Raw genomic sequence first — 26,522 nt, 5'->3', positions numbered from 1 at the left:
TTGTCTTTGTCCTCCCCCCAGCTTGACCCTCAGACTCTCCAAGGCAAAGATTGGCAGAGAACAGTAATTCCTATGAACGGGGTGAGTTGATCACATTAGTTTTCCTTTTTCAGAGTTCATTTCTGTGAATGTTTCCTCCCCTGACGCTTAAAATTTGAGCTATTTTATCAAAATACTCATATTAGGTGTCACTGCTAGATCACTCCAACACAGCCTGACATATATAGTAAAGCAGCTGGCAAAAATGAGAAAGCAGTTTTTCCAGGATGTGATTCAGCAGTTGATTTCTCTGTGAAATCTACATCTGGTTTTAACATGGCAGGATTTCCTTGAGATCACGGGAAGCTATTACAGATGGATTCCTGGCTCTTAGATTGGCATCCCACTCTGTAAACCTGTTTTAACGTTAAGTCCTTTCTTCCCGTGTCAGATCGAGGTTAAACTTTCCATAAAGTTCACCAGCCGAGAGTTCAGCCTGAAGAGGATGCCCTCACGGAAACCCATGGGTGTGTTTGGAGTCAAGATCTCCACAGTGACCAAGTGAGTTCACATTTAAACGGCTGCCTGATTATAGGTTGATCATCAGGTCACATGTATTGTTAACTTCCCAAACGGTTATCCTTGCTTCAATCCGACTATCAGGCATAAAGGGAACATTTGTATTCTACACTGGTGTTCCTCAGGGCTCGATTCTAGACCCCTTCTTCTTTTATGCGTGTGTTAATCTTTTTGATTATTTCCTCACATCCCACAATGTTATACCGCTGATTATTTTAATTTTTTTTGGAAATAAACAAATCGTTACTTTCTTATTCTTATCAGCATTAGCAATCCACATTATCCACTATGCAGACTGCCAACTGTCTCATTCTTATTGTAAACAGTAGCCGGCTCTTCGTAAACACTTCATCCAGAATGTTGCATGTTTTAGACGATTAATAAGACCATTTTTCTGTTTATTCCCGATTCAGTAAAGGTCAAAGAGACTCCAGATATAAATATTTGTTCATTGTGAACACTTTGCCGCCTTAATTTCCTTCTTCAAAGGAGGAACAAAGAGGTCGTAGGGAGACAGTTGGGAGGGAAAAGGGGAAGAGAGAGAGAATGTAGTAGAAGCACCAGTGTGTTGTGTTTGTGGCCACTGTTGTTGCTGATGAGTGACGTTAATGAAGATTAAAGATAACAAGTCTAACCCACTTGTTAGATTTGCCAGCAAAAATCAATTAGCGTTGTAGATAAAACATTTTAACAGATACACGAGCCAAGAACCAGAGGCATTACTAGCCTTTCCAGTAATCAAAACAATGCAAAACACAACTGTTAGTCTTGTTTATTTCATCCTTTCGTCTCTGTAAACAAAACATTCATTCAGTATTTGAGTGTTTCTAATATAAGCTGCTTGTTGGTGATCATCCAGGCGAGAACGCTCCAAGGTGCCCTACATTGTCCGGCAGTGCCTCGAGGAGATTGAAAGGAGGGGTATGGAGGAGGTGGGCATCTACCGAGTATCAGGGGTCGCCACTGACATTCAGGCCTTGAAGACCGCCTTTGACACCAGTGAGTACAGCCTTCATCTACACACAGTATTTAATTGTTGCTGTTGTCACTTGGCAATATGCTCATATTTCAGTTCCTCTTTGTGTGTTACAGTAAGCAGTATATTCAGTAGTCTTGATTTAACATGCAATATTTTGTTAGGATACAATATTTACAATGTATTTGTCAACAGTATAGATTGTTTTTACATTTCTATGCATTTCATGGCCGTGCATTTCTAGGAAAGAAGGCTGAGACAATTTATTGACCATCACCTGAAGGAAACCCTTTTCTAGTCTTTCTATTTCTGTTGATCAGGTGATCATTTTTGTAGCTATCTGACTGTGAGTTTGAGGCATAATCTCAGATTAACCAGATTTCTGAACTAACTCCTTATGAACTTGCATTTTCGTGTGTGCTAACTGTGAATGTATAAGTGCGTGGTTTGGTCTGCAATTCTGATTAGATACTGAAAACGAAGATGCATGGCAACTGCTGCTTGTGCCCAGGTGTTCCCCTGTCTTATCCTTCCCCTTTGTCATTGCTCCCGTTTTGATGTTGCTGTCATCACTCTCCTGTAGATCACAAAGATGTGTCAGTGATGATGAGCGAGATGGACGTCAATGCCATCGCAGGGACCTTGAAGCTGTACTTCAGAGAGCTGCCAGAGCCACTCTTCACTGACGAGCTCTACCCCAATTTTGCAGGCGGCATTAGTAAGTTACTGTTGAAAACAGCTAACTATGAATGCTGTAAAAGAAAGAGTCCTTCATTTGCAGGATATGTAAAAACTCCTTTGCTTCTTTGCAGCCCTGTCTGATAGTGTTGCCAAAGAGAGCTGTATGTTGAACTTGCTGCTGTCGCTGCCTGAACCCAACCTGGTCACATTCCTTTTCCTGTTGGATCACCTGAAGAGGTAGGAACAAGTAAACACACACACGCTTGCAGATACACACACAACAAGTACATACATTAATATACCATATTTTAATTTTATTTCTGTGTCACAATGTTATCTACATGTTGTTTTAATGTTTAAAACGTGCACCTGAGAGGATCAACAGCTAATATCTCTTGGATGTGATTTGATGTTGTCAAAATGGCGTACTGTTGTGTGCAGTTCTTAGTGCTGTATGGTAGGCAACTGGACTTGTTTCAGTTTCTTGAAGACGTTTCACCTCTCATCCAAGTGGCTTCTTCAGTTCTAACTGAATGCACAACGTCTTCAAGAAACTGAAACAAGTCCAGTTTCCTACGATACAGCGCTTAGAATTACCATGACCTGGATGACTGAGAGCCTTCATCAACATGTTGTGTGCAGTGTTCACCTGGGTCACTTGGATGGGATGTTATTCAACTGCAACAGCAAAATGTCTTCTGGTTACCATGGTGATTTCGAATAACATGGGGCTTAAAGCATTATGTGAGCACTAACAATGCAGATACATCTGTTTGAAAGCATTGCATGAGTGAAATGGATGGTGCGAGGTTAGAGCTTGCCATTCAGGGCAGGCTATTACCTCGCACCATCAAGAACATTTATTTAATCAAATACACAGTCAGGCAAGCAGGAGATGGCGAGGAAACCATTTCTAACTTATATTTAACATACTGTTAAGAAATGATTATTTCCATTATTATTATTGTTATGTTTATATGTTATAAAATGTCACATTTCTAAACATCACAATTGTCATAAGCCCAAGGTCGCGCCTTTAAATGGCTACTTTTGTCCGACCAACATTTCAAAGCCAAAATAGTTCCAACTAAGAGACAATGACATGTCAAAAGTGACACAAATGGTTGTCAAGAAAGGAAAATAAGAGCTAAATTGAAAAGTTCAGTCCCTGCTCTGTAAAATATGGACTGTAAAGTGCAGAAGTGCCTTAAACCTGCATTCTTTCTAGCAGAGGGCGACTGCACTGGTTTCAAAAAGAAAGTCTGATTCTATGTAATCTTATGAGAAAATAACCCTACTTCTTACTTGATTTATTACCTTAGTAAACAGTTTTGCTAATGAGTTTATAATCTAATTCATTAATTTCAAGTCTTCAAAATAATATGAGGCTCATTTTGTAAATTATGGTCCCATTAAGAGTTAAATAGATAAGCTTTAGGACGTGGCTTCCATGTGATTGAAAAGATTGCTACCACAGCGACCATCAGTCAGGATAGAGCAGTGCGTATGCTCCCCAGCTCCACTCTCTCTCTCAAATATAGTCACTTCTGGCTCCAAAATAATAGTCAGTCGCTGCATAAAGTCGGTGTGAATGTCAGATTGTTGGCTTGGGAAGGTTACAGAAATGGTCATACACATATTGATAAATGAATATGAAGACGGAAAATGTTTGTCTGCTTAATGAGTGACTTAAATGATTAATCAAATAGCGACTGGTTCTGTCAACCAGCTTATCAATAAATCAATTCACCACTAGTGGAATGTAATTAATGCCAGAGGTCCACACACAACACACAGGTCAATCACAGCAAATTAGCATCACCTACATAACAATGGACTTGTCTGCCTTCCTCTCCTCAGGGTGGCAGAGAAAGAAAGTATCAACAAGATGTCTCTCCACAACCTGGCAACGGTGTTTGGGCCGACCTTGCTGAGGCCTTCCGAGAAGGACAGCAAGATCCCCGCTAACCCCACCCAGCCCATCAGCATGGGAGACAGCTGGTCCCTGGAAGTTATGGCACAGGTGACTTTAACTTCAAGAGGATGCTCTGCTATTTCCAATTGCAAATTTCATCTCTCTAACATTTACGCTTCCTTCCAGGTCCAAGTGTTGCTGTATTTCCTGCAGCTGGAGACGATCCCTACCCCGGACAGTAAACGACAGAGCATCCTCTTCTCCACTGAAGTATAGAGCGAACATTGACTCTGCCATACTTTGACCATGAAGGAGTGAAAAAGAGATGGACCGTGGCTCAAAGTGAGCCTATAGTAGTGTGTTTATGAATTGACTGTCCAGATTCCTGTAAAGGGTTGTCTCTGGTGATGCCTGACTCTCCTCAAACACAAGAGGGCGCCATTGGACCTCAGAGGATGTGAGGTCCTTGCCGTTCATATCTGTCATTATCTGATATTTAGTGTGATTCCTTGTACCTTCAGTGATGGTGTGGATACATCTGCCATCCACATTTCTCCACATCGCTCTTTGTTGGTCTTAACATTGAACCTTTACAGCTTGTGTGGTTCATAAGTCAAGACATCGTCAAAAATCAGTCCATAAGAGAACAAAATCTTGATTCTTGAATTAGTTTGCCATGTCCCTTTGTGTTTGGGCATTGTTCTCTGTCTGTGTTTATTTTTGGACAATCATCAGCTCAAGACTGCAAAACGTGTTAATCCATCTCAAACATTGCTTCATGTCCTGTTAAGGAGGAATTCTGACCGTGTCTTACATCATCTCAGTGCAAGAGGAGACATTTGTGCTGTACGTGGGAGTAAAAATGAACATCCAGAGCTGCCGCGATGCCCCTGGCTTTTTTTTTCTCTTTGTGCCAGGAAGCCAACACCTGTACGTTAAAGTGTTTACAACGTAAACAAACCCTGGTTGGAGTCAAGAGATGAACACTACAGACTGTAAGAGAAAAAAAATCAACCCGATGATTAGTAATACACTGCAAATCTGACTGCCTGCGTTTTTTCCGATCATAAAAGCAAATCGTGTTGTTTGTGTCTCAAGGTAGTCTTCAGCTTAAATATCCAGGAAGCAATATATTTTCTAACATAGGAGTTGTCTGTGTTCATATCTTTGCTGACGACATGTCCTTCTTGTAACATAGGACGTTTTGCCAAATTAATATGTTGTTTGTTTGTTTCTAGGAGAAAAGAAAGCAGTTGTATTTACAGATACAGTATGTACATAATCTCAAAGTTGTATTTTTTTTTTCTTTTGGTTTAACAGTATAATCATTGTTGCTATTATTGTAATTTATTTCGGGGGGAGAAATCGGTTAGTTTTTCTATGTTTTTTCTGTTGGATTAAGAAAGTGGTAGGTCTTAGCCTTGACTTCAGGTCTTGCAGTAAACAAGCAGGATTTAGCCTTGTTCTTATAGAAACTACTCTGCTGTTCTGTCCAGCCTATCGATTATTATTCTTTAGATATTATTATTATTATTATTATTGTTATTATTATTATTATGAAGGTAACACACACATTGTAGTTACATACTGTATGCTGCTGCTGTGGAAAAGGCACAAGCTCTTTAACTGCTGGGTGTTCCTCAGCAGAACGTCTCACATCCAGAGACCGTCTCCTGTCTAGTGTAGACATTATGCAATGTCATAACACAGCACACACACACACACACACACACACACACACACACACACACACACACACACGTATGACATTGTCTCTTTTTGTACCATTTAATCTGTGGCTGCAGAAGTGCACTCATGTTAGAACTACTGTATTACAATTTAAGTGACCTGAGCACTCCGTTGAAGAGCATATCTGTTGGTTTGAATGAAGGAATTTTATTTTGTTTAATCTTCTCCTGATATCTTTTTTAAATTTATCTCATGCATATGGCAAAATATCCAAATAATTATTTGTCCCTTTAACTCTTCTTTATCCTGTTAAGCCTGGAGGTGTCCAACTTAATGGTCAATTTAAAGGAAAACTCTTAAGATATTTGACTTTTTTCTCATTTTAATTTCTGTGTCCTTGATTTAACATGCAGGCATGTTTTATTGATATGTTTGATTTTCCTTTTTGGCCTTGTTATTGCTGTCTTGTTCACAAATACATCAACATAGACTGGGATGTTAATAACTCGTCAGTACCTGGTTTACATTGTTACACCATGTCCTTTTCTGGCCAATTTAAAGAATAAGTTCACCGACAAGTCTGTCTTAAATAAGGTTCCCATATAGACATTGGACAATGGTTAAGCTTGCTGTCATCATTCCTTATGTTCACACTGGCCAAAAGATCCCTTCCCACTGCACTTTCAATAAAAATGAGGGGACACAAAGTTGAAGGTAATATGAGGCTTCAGCAGTCTGAGCCAAGACTCCTGTTTATCATCTCATCTCTCATTCTTTAAATGCCACCAGAACGCAGGAAACACAGTCCTTCAAGCTCAATTTTTTAAAATTGTTTCAAAAGCCTCCCTATTTTTGAGGTCTTAAGGCTGGCAAGTATGGTTATCCTCCAAATTAGAATCCATCTAGAACCAACTTTCCCCTTTTTTTCCAGCGTGGACTCACCGTCCAGGAAAAACAAAAAGGGATTCAGATTAACTTTTTTTGTTCTTTCAATGGCCATGATGAAATGAACGAATGATTACAGCGAACACCTGTTTCCATGTTCATACGGACAGCTGACTAGTGTATAAAAACACTTGAAAAGGTCATTTAAAGGTCCAGTGTGTATGATTTAGAGGGGTTTACATGCAGAAATGGAACAAAATATTGACACAAATTGAACATAGTTATGTTTTCATTTGTGTATAATCCCCTGAAGCTAAGAATCATTGTTTTTTCGTTACCTTTAAATGAGCCTTTTATATCTACAGTAGCCCAGAATCACCAAACCAAACATGCTTTTTTCATGTTTTTAGCAACCACTATAGTAGAGGGTGAGATGAGTGGTGTTGCACTCTGTAACCACACTGCCAGATGCCACTGAACCCTACACACTGGACCTTTAAGGAAAAATACCATGATTATTATCTTAAGCATAAAGCTATAACCAATCGACCAGTTTAGTGCATCTGATAAGGGCTTGTGTGTGGTTGTGTCCGTGTTTAAGAAAACATAGGGGGGCTCATATGAGTAAATGGTAGTAATAACAATTGTCTTTAGACTTTTAAAAGCAAGAGGAGTCTTTCCTTTTGGATACATATCAACTCTCTAAATGTCAAGACATTTACACTCAAATTGCACATGATACTATAGACAAAGCGCCATAATTGTATCAACCCCATCAATTACAATGTCGAGATTTTATTGTGAAAGTGTTCATCCCACCGATTTTGGCCTACTGTAGCATGCGCGCACATTGTTTCACCGTCTGTATTTTAAGATGTGAGACAGAGAGTGACTCCATCCTTCCTTCATTCATCCGTCACCTTTATAACAAGTCCCGATTGCCTACACTACTCTACCCTATCGTGCCTCGACACTTTGTTTTCGTTTCTTCAGTGGAGACTGTGACGGTCGTTCAGTCTCCTGTTGCCTTTGCTGAGGACGGCCACACACCTTTCATCTCTTAACGACTAAGACAGGACCTTAAACTTAAGCGTGGTCTTAGCTCATACCGTACACGCCCGTTCTACTCGCCACCTTCACCTGACTGTGATGCTGTCATTCGAACTGTGTTAAAGTCAGTCCTAATGGGGCAAAGAAAAAAAATCTGTTGCCCTCGTGCTTGTTTTAGCTCTTAAAGTTTCAGCCCCTTTAACGCCTTGTATTCTTATTTATTTATGCTTTGCCCCTGTTTGGTGTAAGAAGGTGTACTGGAGCTATTTATTTATGATATAATATCGTCAAAAGCTAAATTAATGTTAGAGAAACTGTGTGCTTTCTTTGGGAAAATATCTGTTTTTATGGAACATCCTGCTAAAGTTTGTCACTATTTTGTCCCAGAACCTGTGTGCAACCACAGACGTCTTTTAAGCCCCTTACTCCTGCGTCATCGGCTCATCTCTGTAGTTGCTCGTGTCGTACAACAGACTGGCCACTGTGATTGTTTAGCGGGTGCAGGTTCTTGTCAGTTTGCAGGGGCAGATTTTGTGAGTTAACACAACTCATACTTCTCTTACTTTTCCATGGAAGTTGTATAATATGTATTATACTAGAGAGTACATTATTTGGTTTCCGTTCTATTTATTGTGGCGTCCACTGATTGTTGAGGACTGAGCTGGTACGCCTCTAGTCTCTATGAAAAGCCGAGCTGTCAGCATGTGGTAGAGGAGAAAAGAGTCTTATGTTGCTCTAAAATCTGCATTGTTTGGTCTGTTGATTGTCAGTGTAACTGCATGTACCCTCCATAACCGCAGCCCCACAGTTCTGTACCTGAACAAGTCAATCCAACACAAAAGGTTTCATTTTTCTGTGGAATAGCCTGAAGATATGGAACATATTGCTCTATATGAAAGTTACAAATGATCACCACATTTCCATACTGTAGTTAATACTTTTAAATGACCCTCTGCTGACACTTCTACGACACCAAGCTGACATTGAAATCGACTGGAAATGTGCCAGCTTTGTTTTTGTTTCGACACGTAACGTAAACCCCTGGATGAGACTTGCTGACCAACCACAAACACTCTCTCTTTTTACCTTCCTCAATTTTTTGGACTCTTGTTCCTGTTCAATATTCAACGTTCTGCTTGTAGAACTGTAAAAAGGAATACTGTATCCTGAGGGCAAACATGTTTGGACGGCATTTGCAGCCTATGTTTGTACACAAAAATGTTAAATAAAATCTCCTTGTATCTACAGAGAACGACACGTTTGATTTCCTTTTTTGGTTCTGAGAGTAAGTCTGTCAACACTGACGTAACAAAAAAAAATACGACATGATGGATTCAACATGAATGAAATCATCTGTAATTTCAAGGTGCACTATTTTGTTTTGGGGAAGACATTTTAAGAAGAAGAGAAAGATCTTTATTGCCTGATTTTCTGTGCCAAAACAAGCAAAATAAACAAACCGACCTTAAAGGACAACACAATTTCACACTGCTTTACTTTGTTTATATGTGGCGGACCCTGCCACTTTGGATACAACAAAATTAATCTAATCTGATCTAATCTAATGGATGGTATCATTAGATTAGGGCAGTGTGGGTAAGACATAAGTGTAGGACCTATTTTACAACATTCAACTGAAGTGCACACAACTCAAAATCTGTCAGGTGGAGGACAACAGCAGGGACAGAGAAGAGAAGGCTAACATTGACTCCTGCTGGTTGATAGCAGGTGTAGCAGGTTCAGCTGGTCTCTGAAGACGATCTCAGAAATGATGTTCGCACACACGTGATGACTCCGGATCGCCTCAGGAAGGTGGATTCTGAAGATTTCGGTGGTGAGTGTGTCTATGAAACAATCGTCCCACAATTGTTTTGTTTCCCTCAATACTCTTTGATGAATTGATTTATTATCTTGAAGTAAAGCTAATTTTTTTGTGTTTATGTGTCTGAAATCACAACACACTCGTCTAACCTGTTTGCTTTGAGTGTTTTCTTTAAGTGAGTTTATGTAACTTTTTGAAGGAAGAAATATCAGATGCTGCTGTTCAATGAAAGTTACATATATTTGCTTTAACCCCTCTGTAGACTTCTGGCAGAAAGTCTCCAACAATGTCAGTTTTATAGCTGCAGAGAGCAGGACCAAACTGTTTGTAGGCCATCCAGGATGAAGCCTTGCTGCTTTTATCCTGGAAGCCATCTGGCAGGACACGGGGGTCTGGGTGTGCTGAAACATCCTTGGTCACACTTGGCAAATATCCTTGAGGATGAAGTTGTGTTTCACGGGCTGGATAACTGGTAAATTGTGCGTGTGAACAGGAAACCTTCATAGGGAACAAGAGTTTGATCCACGCAGCAAACAGTGACACATCTTCAGTCCCATCTGTGTTGATAGATCCTGCCCAGCATTTGCAGTTTCTCTCATGATGTTGTCTCATCAGCTATCATTAACTTACACACTTTAACTTGAACTTTTTCACTTGATATTTGTATGTTACCTCTACCATATGTGAATGCTGAAACGTGCATCCAGTACAAACTCTTATCACTGTGTAAACATGCGTGTTAACAATACTTCTCTTGTCAGTGGCAGTGTTTTGTAAACCTTTTCTTGATAAAGAAAGAGAGGTAATCCAAAACTACACATGATGTGCGTAACCAAATTTATCCTCAAATATTCAAAACACTCAGGCCACCACACTCACACTCTTACAGTGTGGTGCAGCTCCACGGGTTCACAATGCAAACATGCAACCAAAAACCAGAAGTGAGTGTACTTCAGCTTCACAATCTTTGCGCACACAAACAGATTGCGAACTTCCTTTTATGCGACGGTGTGCGCACTTTTACGCACAGCCTCATCTACCAAAGCGGGTATGTGGTTGAAAGTGCATGTGGACTCAGAAGGGGCTTTCTCGCCTCCTGATGGCTGACATTTATATACTGCGAAACTCAGAGTGTGTTCTGTTCATCCATATGTGTTCTGGTTTCACTTTTCTGTCCCCTCCATCCAACTGTCATCAGTTATTTCCATTCGCCTATACGCGTCACCGTTTACCAGAAGACCTCCACCACTCTGTCACACACATATATACACACCACAAACACACACAGAGAGAGAGAGAGAGAGAGAGAGAGAGAGAGAGAGAGCGCATGAAAGAGAGAGGGGGGTGGCGGCGGCGCGCTTGGCTGCGCTTTTTCCTGTCGCCTACCTCTTTTGCGCTGCTTGCAACCACTCCTGACAGACCCAACACGACCTGCTGTAGCACATGAGAGGATCTACACCTTCGTTTCATCATTCTGTGTGTTGACTCACTGCATTCAAAGTTTCTTAGCTCAACGCATCAGCTCACTGTGTCTTTTTCACTGTTGATACACAGTGAGCACCTGCACAGGTTGGCTGGGTGGAAAGACTTCTTGATTTCACTCTCAGGAAGAAAAAAAAAAAGGTAAGAAAAGAGGGATTGTTTTCTGCTTTTTGTCTATCTCTTCATGTTTGTCACTTGATGTTTGGACCCTTCAACAGGTGTTTGCACATCATTTATGGTCTAACAGCTGTGTTTTTCTGTATGAAATCACCAAAAACACACTCAAGCTACATCAGTTAATGGTTTTCTTGCACTATCCAATGTGTCAGGAAGATTGTGGGGTTTTAATGGCAATGAATTGATTGAGTGTGTATTTTTCTCAATTTGTAGGGCTGATAAATAGAATTGAAAACTTGCATGGGATCAGTGCTGGACATCTACATCAAACACATAAGTTGCCCTGCGGCTCAATATTGGCTCTGGTCATGTTATGTCTCTGAGCGTTCACAGTGATGTCAACACATCCCTCATTAGTTCTACTCACGGTGCTATGGCCAATAGTAACACAGCAGCTTTCCCTCATTGTTTTCCTCTGACTGTGGTGGAGCTGAGCAGGAACATTGATTGACAGGGCAGAGACAGATCCCCCCCAGCAGGATGTGGATTTGCTTATCACTTCCTCCAAGGCCTCTGGGCACATATAGCCATGCCCATAATCATGGGGAGTAGTTTTTGCCGAAGCAGCTGACTGGAAGGAAGTTGGCTTATGTTATAGCCTTTAAAACTTCATCACTGGGGGAAATATGTAAGTCCACTTCTCTTTTTGTTTTATCGCTTTAACTTTGAAGGATCATTTTTCTTGAGCGGGATCAGAAACGTGAGCTGTTTAAGGTCATAACTGAAGGTCTGGACAATTTCAGTAGCTTTTCCAAACCCACTGCAGGATAAACCCTGTTTTTTGCATTCCTTGGGCCTCTGAGAAGGTTTCAGAACAATAGCGGAAAAGTAGGACTTTGGTCCGATGTACTGCCAGTCAGGATCAGCGCTGGTGGAGCTGCACACTTAGTGGGAGTGTGTGACAGCTTCAGTGAATGTGTGAATAGGGCTGGGAGATATGGCCTGAAGATAATATTGCACTATTTTTAGTCTTTATCTACACAATATCTTGATATTTTGAAATCTCCTCAAAGGAACTGGGCGACAAAATGAAACATCACAGTATTTCTTTACCAAATACGCAAACAATAGGATGAGAATATTGTGAGACAGTGACATTCTTGCTAAATAATCTCCAGTAATGTGGAAATTATGATGAAGTGGGGAAAGGCAAGTATTAGAACAAATAGAACAGTCTGGCAAGTTCAGAAAATGACATCACTTTACTGTAATGCAGCCTTTAAAACCCAAGAAAGACACTTAAAACACCTATGCCATATCACCATAAAATAATTTCTAAAATCTAAGACAATATAAAGTCTCATATCACAATAATGAAATAATATCAGCATATTGTCCGGCCCTATTTGTGGACACCATAGTGCAGTTAGGATTTTTAACCAAGCAGTCTTCTTATAGTACAAATGAGGCCAGTTTAAATGAGGTGTACGCAGCTGTAAAATTTGAGCAGAACTGCGATGAGAAATGTGAGTTTCCAACCCCAAAAAGTCTGCGGTGTGATACTACTCAACAGGGAAATCCCCAATAACTGAATTTAACTGAATTGAAACTGAACATCATTCATATTATTCCTCTTCAAAGCTGATTAGAGGCTGAGAAATTAAGCATTAAGATTTGAACACAATTATTTGACACACACTCGATGAGGTATGGTAGCCTACTAGATGTGGCTGTGGTATGAGTACACTGTGGCCTCATGACAGTTGCCTTATACATTTCTGACACAGTGGGAGAAAAACTGTGTAAACAGTGCGATTGATTAAAGATCGGATTGGGAATTCCTATTCTCTGACGTTAGGACACACTCAGAATAGGTCAGACTTGTCCCAGCCTTGCGCCATTAGTGACCAAATTTCCCCTTTGTTGCCACAGAATCATTTGTTTGCTGTTCATTCAATCTTGTTGAATCTTATCTTGTCAAATTTTACTCACTCTATAGTCCTTGGCAGGAACTAGGTCATATTTACAAATCTTTTTTTTTTTTTTTTTTCCTTCACCGAAGTCAATAACTTTCGCCTTCAACATATGTCCGCTCTGTGTCCGGTCATTCAAGTCGTAGATAAAAGCACGTTGTATTTGTTTTGCTAGCAACAGGATGGATCGTGTGCCATATAGTCGAGGTGAACTGACATACAGCAGTCCATTTAGGATGTTGATGCTGGCATTATAGCCTGACCTATATTTCTGAAGCCGATATGTCAATATTTACTTTTTTAAAAAAACAAACAATATTACTGAAAGGTAATACACCTAAATGATGACAAAAGCAACTTTAGGGAATAGTTCGACATTTTCAGAAATACATTTATTTGTGTTTTTGAGTCAGTGTATTAAATGATCTCATGAACAACTAATCATGATACTATCCAAATCACAGGAGAAGCAATGTCATCATCAATGTAGCATTACGAAGCAGCATAAATGCCACAGCCTATGAATCAGAACAAAAGGAACATGCTTGTTTGGTACAGACGCCAGTGGAAATCACATCGTATTCGTCATATTTTCTCAGGGAAAATGAAACCTACGGAACTCATGAAAAAACATGATTTTTGCATATCGCTCAGCCCTAATGTGCGTTCACAATGACCCTATTCACATGGCGGCCATCTTCCTCTGGCATCATGCTCAGGGTGGGAAGCTAAAATGTCGTAGTGCTGTGGTTGCAAGGTTGCAAGTCCTATAAATGTAGGAAATCTGACAAATTATCATTTCACCATTTCCTATTGCAACTAAAAAGACAATGCATAGTGAAAATCTGGACGTAAATCAGGCCATATTTCAAGGTAAAACAACATATTTGAACCGACCAGCTACCTATCAGACAACAGCTAATGTTAGCATCAGACCCCTTCCTAGCTGACATGATATGATATGATAGGAAAGTTGAAAATTAGTTCTCAAATAACACAAATCTTGGACACATTTAATTAAACCTGGAAGTGAGTGGATGTAATCTAACTAATCCTGGCTAGGAAGAAATTGTATGTTAGCTAATACATTGTCAAATATGTTGTTTTATCTTGAAGTATGGCCTGGTGTTCTCCGGATTTTCACAGTCCTCCAACTTTTAAGTTGCTGATCAATCAGGAAGGAGTGAAATGATAACAATTTGTCAGATTCCCTACGTTTATACATACAACATTTGATCTTCCCGCCCTGAGCGTGGTATCAATCAAAAATGTCTGCCATGTGAGAACGGCCTATTACAGCGTGTAACTCTAACTACCACAACTTCTCGTTTCTTTACATTTCGGTTTGTGCATGTATCGATAAAACAAACAAATGACATAAAACGTGTTAATGAGTTTAAGCCAGTTTCCCCTTGCTTCCAGTATTTATGCTAAGCTAGGCTAAGCTTAACGCTTCCTGGCTCTAGATCCATAATAATCCACAGATGTGAGCGTGGTACCAACCCTCACATCTAACTCTGGGCATGGAAGTGACTGAGCATGTTGGGTCGTACCAGTCCTGGTTGATACTACAAAAACAACACATTGAAATTCAACTGATTAATCCCGATATTGTTTCGCTAAGCAAACGGGCACATTTTTCAGGTTTTGCATTGTCTCCTGCACTCTTTCACACCGACTTCTTTACTGTAGTTCAAAGATCATTTTAATTATTCCTAATTGATGGAGAGAAAATTAATCATAGCGCTTGGTTATTATTATCTGACACGATCTGGAAACCTGTCTGTCTTTCTTTCTCACTCCCCTGAGCTGTTGTACCCCAATAACCTGAAAAACTTGGCCTACATTTCATTCAGACTCCTCCTTTGTGAAGGTTATCTGGGGTAACACAGCCTCATCTGCTTACAATTGAGCAAAAATACCCTAAAGAAACACAGCAAAGTTAGTTTAACAAAGTATTCCAGTACTGGTGCAATGGCTTTGAGATTTATAGATAGTTCATTTTGTCTAATTATCAGTGATTTTCGTGGAAAGCATGACAGTGGCGGGAATGATTAACGTGCGTGGAAGGGTTTCGGGAAACTTTTCCTGAAATAAAAGCTGCATTGTTGGACTGTCTGCTTTGGCCCTGTATAGAAACAAACTGTCATCCTGAGATAGATGGCTTTTCTGACGCATGTGTGGTAACCTGCAATCTGTTTGTACAGGCCGCTGAGATTGTGCTCTCTCTCTCTCTCTCTCTCTCTCTCTCTCTCTCCAGCCCACTCTGCTCTTAATTTGGCAGCCATCGGGCAAAACTTCCAGACGCTTCCTCCTCGATATTCTGCTGCCATCTGTGACAGAGTTCACCAAGCTGAACGCGAAAGAGACAAGGAGGAAGAGTGACGGACTGGTGTGTGTGACAGTTCAAGAGTGAGAGTGAAGTCAGGCATCACAAGAGCCATGTTTGTGGTGGGAACTTCCTGCCTTGGCCGTCCTCCCGTGACACAATCACTCTTCCCTTAAGACGCACCATGCGGTTTGGCAAGCAGGTATCGTGTCTGAAAACACATCGAGCAGCTGAGTCCGTGGGATGAAAGCGCAAAGAAAACAAAAAGGAGGAAAAAACAACCATGCAGAAGAATGAACAGCTGGTCTATATTGGCCTGGAGCTGGTGATCGCCTGCCTGGCTGTGGCTGGGAACATCCTGGTGTGCTGGGCCGTCTGCCTCAACTCCAACCTGCAGAGCATCACCAACTTCTTTGTGGTGTCACTGGCGGTGGCAGATATTGCTGTGGGGCTGCTGGCAATTCCCTTTGCCATCACTATCAGGTATCATTACATTTGTTGTATAATTTTTTAGATGTCTTGATCATCTTTTCTGTAGGACTCACATTCAGAAATCCAGAGTTGAAATGTAAGAATGTGACTTTGAGGTTTGTATCACCTGTGATGTTTTCTCACATCAGTACCGGCTTCTGCGCCAACTTCTTCGGCTGCCTCTTCATCGCCTGCTTCGTCCTCATACTCACCCAGAGCTCCATCTTTAGCCTGCTGGCCATTGCTGTAGACCGCTACATCGCTATCAAGAACCCACTCAGGTGAGGGGAAACAAAAAAGGCCGCATCAGCTGAACTGAAAACTGAAACAGAGACAGCTTTACACACTTTCACCTCAACCAAAATCTGTTTACTTTTCAGACTTTACAAATTATTCTGGGACTTGACGAGCGAGCTGCATCTTCTTATATGAAAATGATGGTTTTTGCTGTTTTCTGCAGAAACCCTGAGAGTTTTTTTCCGGTGGTTTGTTTTCCCGTCTGTGTTTATGACCTAAGATGAGAAAAATGATTTGCTCTTTAGATTTTTTTAAATTATTTTTAATTTGTGGGGGGAAAAAAAAGGTTTAGGCAGGAAACGTTTTTGAGAGGATTATTTTTCTCAGTGCTAGCACACAATATATAATAATATACATTACCTTGTGTTTAGAGTGCATGCAGAGATGTTGCTATATTATTTCCTTTTATTTTCAATTATTTCTATTTTTATGTATTTGTTTATATATTTAATACTCCAATTTTGATTTAGATTTTTTAAATTAGGAGGTAAAAATGGAACATTAAATAAAAAGTAAAAAAAAAAAAAAAAATACAAGATAGAAAGAATGAAAGAAAGAAATTAAAACTCACCTGAAAGAAAACATGGAGTAGTGGTGCACTTTATCCAAAACTTATTTTTACACCTAGCGCAACTTTTTCCAAGAACAGATTAAAAAACAACAACTTTGTCTTTCTCTTGCTCCTGAGTCATAAACATGGGAGAGAAAAAAGGTCACCAGAATCTTTTTTCTACTTGCCTCTCGGGGCTCCCGTAGACGCCTCTTGCACATTACACTCACATATCGAATGGGACGCTCTTTTCGCACGTGGCACTCAAGTCGGGGGAGTGTGGGCAAACCATTAAACGTGAGAGGCGCGATATGCAGTAGCAAAACACATTGAATTATAGACAGATCTTATTCAATAAGAGCTAATCTGGCCGGCTGTGGGCCGCAGATATATGACACCACATCCTTTATTGGGTTACAGTTTGTTTGTTGTTGGAGAGATTAAACCTGCTGAAGGCTTTGATCCTTTACGTCCTCATAAATCAACACAAATTTAAATTTCTCCCAAGTTGTCATTTGTTCTTCCTTTTGGTTTGGTACACGGTGTCTGCAACAGGTATTTTGACACCCTATTGACTCATATTGTTCACATATGTGTAACCAAAGCTGCCATTGTTTAGTCACAGCTGCATTCTTTACCCCTGTCATGCGAGGATATTTCACCTAGTAAGCCACAGCAGGTGACGCATTTGCATAAGCGGTTGCATAACAGCTTCTCTGTGTGTGTTTGTGGGCTGCTCACGCTGGTGCCACAATCCTGGCACCGAAGGCCGCAGAGCTAATAATTCATCAGAGTTTTAGGAAGCTTTATATAGCCTACTGGCTGCCACCGTGGACATGAAAGAGCTCGGTCACATGGGACATTGGCTGTAGGTGAGGCAATGTTACCAAGAATAGTATAGCTAATCATGCTGATTTTCTATTTTTATTCATCCAGCCAGATTTGCGCATTCCTTATGTCTATGAATAATAATACCGCCTGCAAAACATTGGCGGTCAGGTCCAGTTGTGTGAGTCCAGAACCAAGAATACTGTTGATTTTTGAAAGTCCTCGTCTCAGTTTTGTAGAAATTGACCCCAAAAAGCTAACTTTGACATAGTAACATAAAGTTATTGTATATTTAAGTTAACGTAATCTTATCAGCGGTTGCATTGTAAAATATATTTCCTAACCTATGTCGATAGGCGTGGTATTCAGCCAATATTTATCTGAATCCTGCCCCAAGCTTGAGTTAAGTTACAAGCCATCAAAACAGTGGACAGCACTGAGAAAGAGAAAGAAGATGAGAAAGAAGTCTGCTGGAAAATCACAACATAGGAAGGAAATCCCCTTTATTGCAGATTTGTGCACACTCACTCAACTGAGTCATGCAGCGACACACAGCAAGATTTCACACTCCTCCGCCTTTTAACGTTGAAGGAAGGAAGGTGTTACAAAGCGGTACTTTTTCTCGACCAAACCAAGGGAATCAAAACATTCGAGCTGTTTCTAGACATTTGCAAAATCGGAGTGTATTTAGACACAGTGTCCTTAAAAGCAAGTAATGCAACGATAGACTTCAGCGGAACAACTCAAATCTCACTTTGGCTCATTAATAAATACAGCATTTAAGCTTGAATGCACAGCCATTGTCTCTTTGTTTCAATCACCAAACATTGTGTTTTCCTTGGAGGGAGAGCATCACAGAGATTAGATAAAACAACTAGTCCTAATGTATTATTGTGCTCTGCTCAACATTTCAGGTACAACAGCCTGGTGACAGGGACGAGGGCAAAGGGCATCATCGCATTGTGTTGGGTTCTCTCAGTTGGCATCGGCCTCACACCGATGCTGGGCTGGAACAAAGGTGGGAGATTTATATGCATCCAGAAGTTCTTACCAAAGCCTGTAGGACAACAAAAATGTGACGTATGTTACATCGTCCGTAGGTTTCTGAGGCGATGGTTTGATAGCTGAGTTTTGGTTTTCACTATTAGTTGTCTTTTAAGCTGGAGAATCTGAATTTTGAGAAATGACAACAGTCAAGGAAACACCTCTCCAAACATACCCTCCTCTAAGACTCATCATCCCCTTACCAGAACAACCATTTTCAAAGTTGGCAGACATACGAAGGGGAAATATGGGAAATGAATTGGTATTGTATTTCTAGAGATAAGTGCTCATATTAATTTCCGTATTGACAGTTAGAGGAAATGCATCCTGCATTTTCACATTGGCTTTAATTAAGTTAAGTGGTTCTTACAGGAAAGCTGAGACCAGGCCGTAAACACAAACAATGCACAGTACCACGCCATAGTGACATGAAGAATGTTTAACCGTGTATGATTCTTCGTTCCTGATATCAAACTGAATTGTCAACTCGTTATTCTGATTCTTTATTCCAACATTTCATCAACAATGGCAATAACTCACCTGTGTTTCCTTTGCACAGGTTGGAACACCACCGACACCACCAGCAACTACAGCAGCTGCCCCGAAGGCCTGACGGAGTGCCTGTTTGAGGAAGTGGTTACCATGGACTACATGATCTATTTCAATTTCTTTGGCTGTGTCCTGGTGCCCTTGTTGCTCATGCTGCTCATCTATGCCCACATCTTCATGGCCGCACGGCGCCAGCTCCGACTGATGGGCCTCAAAGTTGCACACACTCCCGCTCCTGGAGAAATAACCTCATCGTCGACCACATCACGTTCGACTCTGCAGAAGGAGGTGCATGCTGCTAAATTGCTGGCCATCATTGTTGGTTTGTTTGCTCTATGTTGGCTTCCGCTTCACATCATCAACTGTTTCAACTACCTGTGTGAGGACTGCCAGCGCTCGCATATCTGGGTGATGAACATTGCCATCATCCTCTCCCATGCTAACTCTGTTGTGAATCCTTTAATATATGCTTATCGAATTCGGGAGTTCAGACAGACCTTTCGGAGGATCATGAATCAGCACATCCTAGGGCGGAGGGATGGGCATGGTGGGAGCAGTGATGGCAGAAGTGTTCGGAGCAGCAGCATCATGCAGAATTCCTCCCACATCAGTAAAGAGGGTTCATCCTGTGGCACCATAGTGAATAGCTACATCCTGGACCCCAGCCCTGACCAAACTCCTCCAACTACTACCCATGAAACCTCTTGCCGTTGGGCATCAAAGACAGTCGATGCACCAAGCCGCTACATACCCAACGGACACCAAATCAAGGGGAGCAGCATTCCGGCAATGCAGCAACAGCAGCAGCAGCCGTGCATCATGGGAATTGCCGCTCAGGATGGAGCAGAGTCGGTCACATATCTGAGAGGAACGACAGATGTTTCGGAGGTGAAAGACAGTGGGAGTTGCATCGCTTTTGTGAATGTTCAGGCTCTCTCAATAAAACAGACAGACTGTGTTCACTTGACAAAGCTCCCAGAAGTCTCATGACAAAAACATTTAGGTATTTGAAACATATTTCCAATGCCATAAAACATAACAGCTTGCAAACATGACAATACGATATGAAGAATGATTAATGAAGCTTCAACAAATCAACAAGCACACAACTGAATGTATTTAAAAACTGTTGGTTGTTTAAAATGCTTTCTTGACATGCATGACCGTAACATCTACCGCCATGTGTTCTCTTTCCAAGATATACGTCCTTTTTAAAGGTTGCATGCGATAGACCACATTCACACTACGGGCAATTTCCTCCCACATCACACTCAGGGTGGGATGCTCAAATGTCATACTACTCTGTTCCAGGTCATTTAAACGTAGGTTAATCATTATCATTTCAGCGCTTCCTTATTGATCAGCAACAGAAAAGCCAATGGAAAGTGAAAATTCTTCGTTTATGTTTCAAGGTAAAACAACATCTTTGGTAATCCATTAGCTTTCGTTAGACAACTGCTAACGGTAGCGTTCGACCACTTCCTAGCTAACCTCGCAACTTCATCGGGTTACATGATACAATGGGAAAGATGTAAATTAATTCTAACATATCAGAGAACATCTTGGACACATTTATTTACGCCTAGAAGTGAAGCACACTGAATGTAATCAAACGGTAGCGTTAGAGAGGAAGTGGTTGAATGCTAACATACGAATGGGTAATCAATATGTTGTTTTACCTTGAAATATGGTCGGACATCCATCCAGAGTGTCACTTTCCATCGCCTTTGCTGATTCCTTATGTTTATTCAACTTGACACAGCAGCATAACATTATCCCAGCAAATGGAGCCTCCCAACCTGAGCATGACACCAGAGGAAAATGGCCGCTGTATGATTCGGGTCTATTTCAACAGTGTGTATCTTAATGTGCAGAAAACAATGCTTTCTCAACTGTACTGTATCTTGCAATGCTTTTTTAAGAAACTTCAAACTTTTTAAACTCTTGAACTTCATTTTTTTTGATAATGTTGCCTCAAGTCAACTTTTGTAATGCTCGTGTATTGTTTTTACTCATTGGAGTATTAAAAGTCTTAAATACTTATTTGTTCACTGTTTTTTTATGAGCCGAGCTGACTTTCTGCTGTGAAACCAAATGATTTAACAGTTTTACCATGAACCTACGCTTGCCACCAGACCAAACTGTTAAAGATGAAGCACATCCAGACTGAAAAGAGCTGTAAGTAATGGTCTGAATAAGCTATAAACAGTCCTCCCTGACAACTTGGGGAAAACACATTGTTTGAAAGCAAGCATAAGTTGTGTACCATCCCTTGTGCAAAGCTGTGTTAAAAAGTAATTTCTCAAAATGATGGTTAGCGACAGAACATTTGATGTCGCTAGTTTGAGCAGTTATTTGATAACTGCCAGGCAACATGTCCGTTGCTGGTTCAACAACCATGCGACAAATGTGTCACAGGCACCTGATGTGTACAGTCTGGTTACCAACCATCCTAAACAAAAGAGCTTGTTGTTGACCTATTCAAATATCACTCCATCTGCCTGTAGTGTGGCTACTTTCAGAGTCAAATAGACAACATAAAAAAACCACACATTTACACACATAAAGTACACATGACCACAGACTACTCAGCAAGAGGTGTTTACAGAGCAACCTGGCTGCTGACGCCAGTCAATGAGCCTAATGCAATGGAAATCAAATGAAGGTTCATTTGATGATGTCTTTTATTATGCCATTATGCGTTCTCGCTCCTCATTAAAAAGCCCTTCCATTGCTGGAAAGACCTGCATTAAGCTTCATTTACGTGCCTTGAAGCAACCGCAGAGACATGGGTATGTATCCAGCTCATGTATGTTTATTCAAAAACTATGCATATGATTTGTATATTGCACTTTGTGGTTTGGATGAAGCCATTTCATTTTAATGCTCTGTTTTTCCCGGCTATTTTGATAAGCATGAGGTAAGGGTTATGGAAATTGTGTTATCAAAAGTGATTCAAATCTGAGTCATGAATAGAGAATAAAAAACAAAATAAACAAGAGACTGTTGATGATACATGAATATTCCTGATATATCTGTCTTGTATTCAGACACAAGGCTCCAGCAGGGTGCATGATGTCCTGACAGAAAACAATTCACCTTGCCTCTTTATAGTATGTTAGTCAATCATAAACTAATATATGGGCCTCGGCATGCAAACTTTTGTTTTGTTTTAGAACAACAAACATTGGAGACTTAATAACAACATTTTTTTAGATGCAATGTTTGATTCTCTCTGCGTTCTCTTACAGGCTGAAACGGTGGAGACACACAACATATACAAAACATCCGTTGTCTAATATCTAGTAAATAGACCTTGTTTCAGTGAGATACAACGCCGGGGTGAAATAATGAATGAGTAAATATATATGCATAGACTACACAAACTCTTGCAGCTTTATTTTTTATCCTATTCCGAATAAATAAATACAAAAAACATGTTTAGCTCTCATAATCAGCATGCAGATTTTCATTTAGATGCCAGAAAGGGTCAGGGTCAAGCAAACAAAGCTTCAGTCCTCTGGGGAAAAAAAACAAAAACAAATCAGTAAAATAAAGCCATAAAAAATGGATTTTATTTTTCAGAAATAGGACACTTCAGCTAAAATATACAAGTCCCACAATGCACCGCGTGATGCCACCGGAAACACTCCGTTGACCCGCTGTTGCATTGTGGGTAGGCGGAAAAAGGCTCCAAAAGGTACGCGAAAGCGACAGACGCACGTTGCAGAGTCGCCGAGAAGGAAGAAACAAAAACAAAGAAATCGTTTCTCACGACAGAATCAAGGTAACCGTCTTTACAAATGCGTTTAAATCGCATTCTCATTTATTCTACCCAACAGTGGTGTTTGTTTTTGTTGTTTGTAAGCGCTCATTCATCCAGATGACCGACGTGGTTCCGTCTATTCGCCGAACTCAAAGTTCCTACTTCGATAAAGAATCAAATGTTAACGTTATATTAACTATTTAGGGCATTTGTGATAGTTTGCACCAGTAAGTACTTCAAAACAATGCATTTCTGGCTAACTCTTTATAGGTAACATTGCATTATTGTAAATTCAGGGAACAGTAACGTTAGCTAGTTGGCTAATGTAGCTAACTTAGCTAGCTTAGCCGTTGAGTTTCTCTACTTTCAAAAAGAGTTTTCTCATAACGACTTACAGCACTTTAGTATTCTCACACTGTACCCTGCTTAAGGTCAGTGATGCTTTCTGTGAGCTTAATATTATATTTAAAAAATTTATAACTACGCTCCATATTACAAAGGTTTAGCTTCACCGTCCTACCAGAGGTAGTTCAAGGCAGTGTAGACACGGTTAGCGCATATTGTGGATACACACATCACAAGAAGTTAGACTGACCCAGTTGATTGTTTACATGAAGTTTAAACGACATAGAAAAGACGATATGGTGTCAAAAACCAGGGATATGATTTTACCCTAGCATCCGAAAATAGGTTGCTGACATTCATGTTTTACTGGACCTCACACTAAAACATTACCCACAATACATTTTGTTTTTCAGGAAGAAGGTTGAAAGATGTCCATCGGTGTACCAATCAAGGTCCTGCACGAAGCAGAGGGACACATCGTGACCTGTGAGACCAACACTGGAGAGGTGTACAGGGGAAAGCTGATTGAGGCTGAGGACAACATGAACTGCCAGGTTGGTCCATAATAATAAATTAACCTCCTAACAGCATGATTTCTGCACTGTTTTTGTTTTACTTTTCTTTTCACGTTGGATACAAAATAGTTCTGTCCTAAAAACATTGTCATTGTGCTCAGTTACTTGAAGCCACTGAACTCAGTCTGTGTTGAGCTCTCTGGTTTTGAATAATCATATGTGGTGTTAAAATAAATTGTCGTAAATGTGCTGAATGTCAAACGGAAAGAAAACATCCGAGTGTGAAATTTAAGAAGAAAAACGGACAACCATCCAAACTAGTATTCCCTTTAAACTACAATTGATTTTCCCTGGTTTTATCCAGATGTGGACCACAGGAGAAGTAGCTGATGTAGTGGTAATGGCTAAGACCCAAATAAATACACACCTGCCACACTGAAAGAGCTGTTTGTGTGTTGTGGATGTATGGATTTATCTTTAAATGTGACTTGTGTTTATGGATATAAATGTTATTTCTGTGTTTCTCATCTACTGATTCCAAAGATGAATACGTTTGAAGCTCCTAGATAAATGTGAGGATTTGTCACCAACTGGCAAATATTCTGAAAATAGTTAATAGTCAGGTTTGTTTTTTTAATTGTAGTTAAACAAAGGTTTGCAAGATCCCCCATCTGGTGACACATCCTAATGAACACAATAGTTCTTAACTGAGGCGTCCACACTTGTGAGCTCTTGGAGTCCAAGTTGTGAATCAGTCCCTCATTAGATGGAAATAAATGAAAGCAGCAGAATGTTGAAACCGTCCCAACACAATTGGGTATGCTTTCATTGCCCTGGTTAGCTGTAGTTAAATATGAAGTTCAATTTGGATTATACACTTTTCTGCTTATAACCCAAGAATTTCATGTTACCTTTTTATTATAACACTGAAAGGATTGTCTTGCAACGATGTGATTTAACTTTCTGTGTGGCCAATCTTACACGTTGTTTTCTGTCCCCACAGATGTCAAACATAACAGTGACTTATCGCGATGGCCGGGTGGCACAGTTGGAGCAAGTCTACATCCGTGGCAGCAAGATCCGCTTCCTGATTTTACCGGACATGTTAAAGAATGCTCCTATGTTGAAGAGTATGAAAAACAAGAACCAGGGATCAGGCGCTGGAAGAGGAAAGGCAGCTATTCTCAAAGCACAAGGTGAGTTGGAATTTTTGGGAACAAATTGTATTTGTGTTTTTACAATGATTGGGGTTGTCGACCTGGAAAAAGACACTGAAGTGCCACAACATGGCATTAATTAAGGTGTCACGAGCCCTAACCTGAATATAGAGTGTGGATACAATAACATAAGCGTATGTAAAGAGTGATTAAATAGATTCAGACAGTCCTATCCCAGGTTTGAGGCATTGATTCAATTTGAGATTTTGGCTTTGAATTCTATTTAAATGTAAAATCTCAGCATCTCTTTGGCAAAACCTGTTAGTTTCTCAACTGTGGCATTCATACTCGGATACTTTACTGCATCATATCCTGCACGTGTAAATGTTTTCATTTACACTGTGGATCATTTATGTGGCATTCCTATCTTGAGTATCTCAGTGAACCAATAAGGGTATCTATAAACTGTCATTCTAATATAATTTACCCTGATTCATGAGACACCCTGGCTTTATTTTAGTCAGACCATTTTTCCTGAAATGTGTTGTCTTTTTCTTTGTTTTTCTCTGCAGTGGCTGCAAGGGGTCGGGGCCGTGGTGGAATGGGAAGAGGCAATATCTTCCAGAAGAGGCGATAACTGCTCCGACTTTGTCAAGATTTTTGTTAAGATTGTTGAGTTGTATAGTCTTTTGTTTTTAAATTTTGTTTTCTTTGGATTGGATATCTTGGATATTGTTCGCAGTCCTGTGTTTTGCATCCTGATTCTTTAATTTCATTTTTTATGAAAATAAACATATTTCAATTTGATGTGTCCTGTACTCTGGTTGACTTATCTTAGATATTCTTTGAGACCACTTTCGATTTGTTTTCCCCCTCACTTAGAGCCAGATTCACTGGCTACTTTTCATTTGATCGCCTTGGTTCTCAGCATTCTTCCTGCTCCAGTTTGATTTTACATCACAGAAAGATGTCTTGCAGTTTTGAACGAATAATCTCAGTTAACAAATAAGATGGTGAAAAGTTGTGATTGGCAGGAGGCGCCAGTTACACAAATTACTCCTTTTCGATACCAGAAATTTGTGGACGTTACCTTGTGCATGTACAAGTTTATAGGCATTGGCTACTTGTGCAGTTAAAAAAAATGAGTGTACTTTTCCTGAGTATTTCCATTTCCTCTTACTTTATTCTTCCACTCTAGCACAATTTGTCATTTAGTCAAACATTGTGCTTTTTACTGCACTATTTTTATTTGTTACTTTTCAGATTGTGCACTGAATCAGACATTTTCAAATTGTGTTTTTCAGCACTCGCATAAAAAAAAAAAAAAAACTAAATTATGATGGTCACAAAAATGCTGAATATCTGATCCAATAATCAACAGGGCAGAAAATCGGTTGACCAATAGTATTCAGTATATACATGTAAATGTATCTATAATTTACTTGTACTTTTGGTTATTTAGTTCATTTATTATCAGATGCATAAAAGCTTTTACTCAAGTACATTGTGTATGGGTGGCTTTA

At 40.1% G+C, this 26,522-nt stretch overlaps 3 protein-coding genes across 3 annotated transcripts in view; all 3 read left to right on the top strand.

The window, feature by feature from the left end:
• Window positions 1-9,011, top strand: part of bcr (BCR activator of RhoGEF and GTPase) — a 90,287-nt gene extending 81,276 nt beyond the window's left edge. Inside the window, exons 17-23 of the mRNA XM_084383731.1 lie at window positions 22-81; window positions 431-540; window positions 1,418-1,557; window positions 2,118-2,252; window positions 2,347-2,452; window positions 4,076-4,238; window positions 4,317-9,011. Of these exons, the coding sequence (XP_084239857.1) occupies window positions 22-81; window positions 431-540; window positions 1,418-1,557; window positions 2,118-2,252; window positions 2,347-2,452; window positions 4,076-4,238; window positions 4,317-4,406 (804 nt within the window). The 3' untranslated portion in view covers window positions 4,407-9,011. The remainder of the gene's footprint in view (window positions 1-21; window positions 82-430; window positions 541-1,417; window positions 1,558-2,117; window positions 2,253-2,346; window positions 2,453-4,075; window positions 4,239-4,316) is intronic.
• Window positions 9,012-11,060: 2,049 nt separating this feature from the next.
• adora2ab (adenosine A2a receptor b) lies at window positions 11,061-21,172 on the top strand. Its single transcript, XM_084383463.1, has 5 exons — window positions 11,061-11,199; window positions 15,409-15,960; window positions 16,098-16,229; window positions 18,538-18,641; window positions 19,227-21,172. The coding sequence occupies exons 2-5, from the start codon at window positions 15,761-15,763 to the stop codon at window positions 20,204-20,206; spliced, it is 1,416 nt and encodes a 471-aa protein (XP_084239589.1). The 5' UTR covers window positions 11,061-11,199; window positions 15,409-15,760; the 3' UTR covers window positions 20,207-21,172.
• Window positions 21,173-22,878: 1,706 nt separating this feature from the next.
• On the top strand, window positions 22,879-25,806 carry snrpd3l (small nuclear ribonucleoprotein D3 polypeptide, like). Its single transcript, XM_084382401.1, has 4 exons — window positions 22,879-23,003; window positions 23,741-23,881; window positions 24,846-25,038; window positions 25,572-25,806. Exons 2-4 carry the CDS (start codon window positions 23,756-23,758, stop codon window positions 25,634-25,636), a joined length of 384 nt encoding a protein of 127 aa, XP_084238527.1. The 5' UTR covers window positions 22,879-23,003; window positions 23,741-23,755; the 3' UTR covers window positions 25,637-25,806.
• Window positions 25,807-26,522: the final 716 nt, after the last annotated feature.

The sequence above is a fragment of the Pagrus pagrus genome (genome assembly GCF_965226575.1).
Source record: "Pagrus pagrus genome assembly, chromosome: 19".
NCBI lineage: Eukaryota > Metazoa > Chordata > Actinopteri > Spariformes > Sparidae > Pagrus > Pagrus pagrus.
This window is presented reverse-complemented; position numbering and strand designations above follow the sequence as displayed.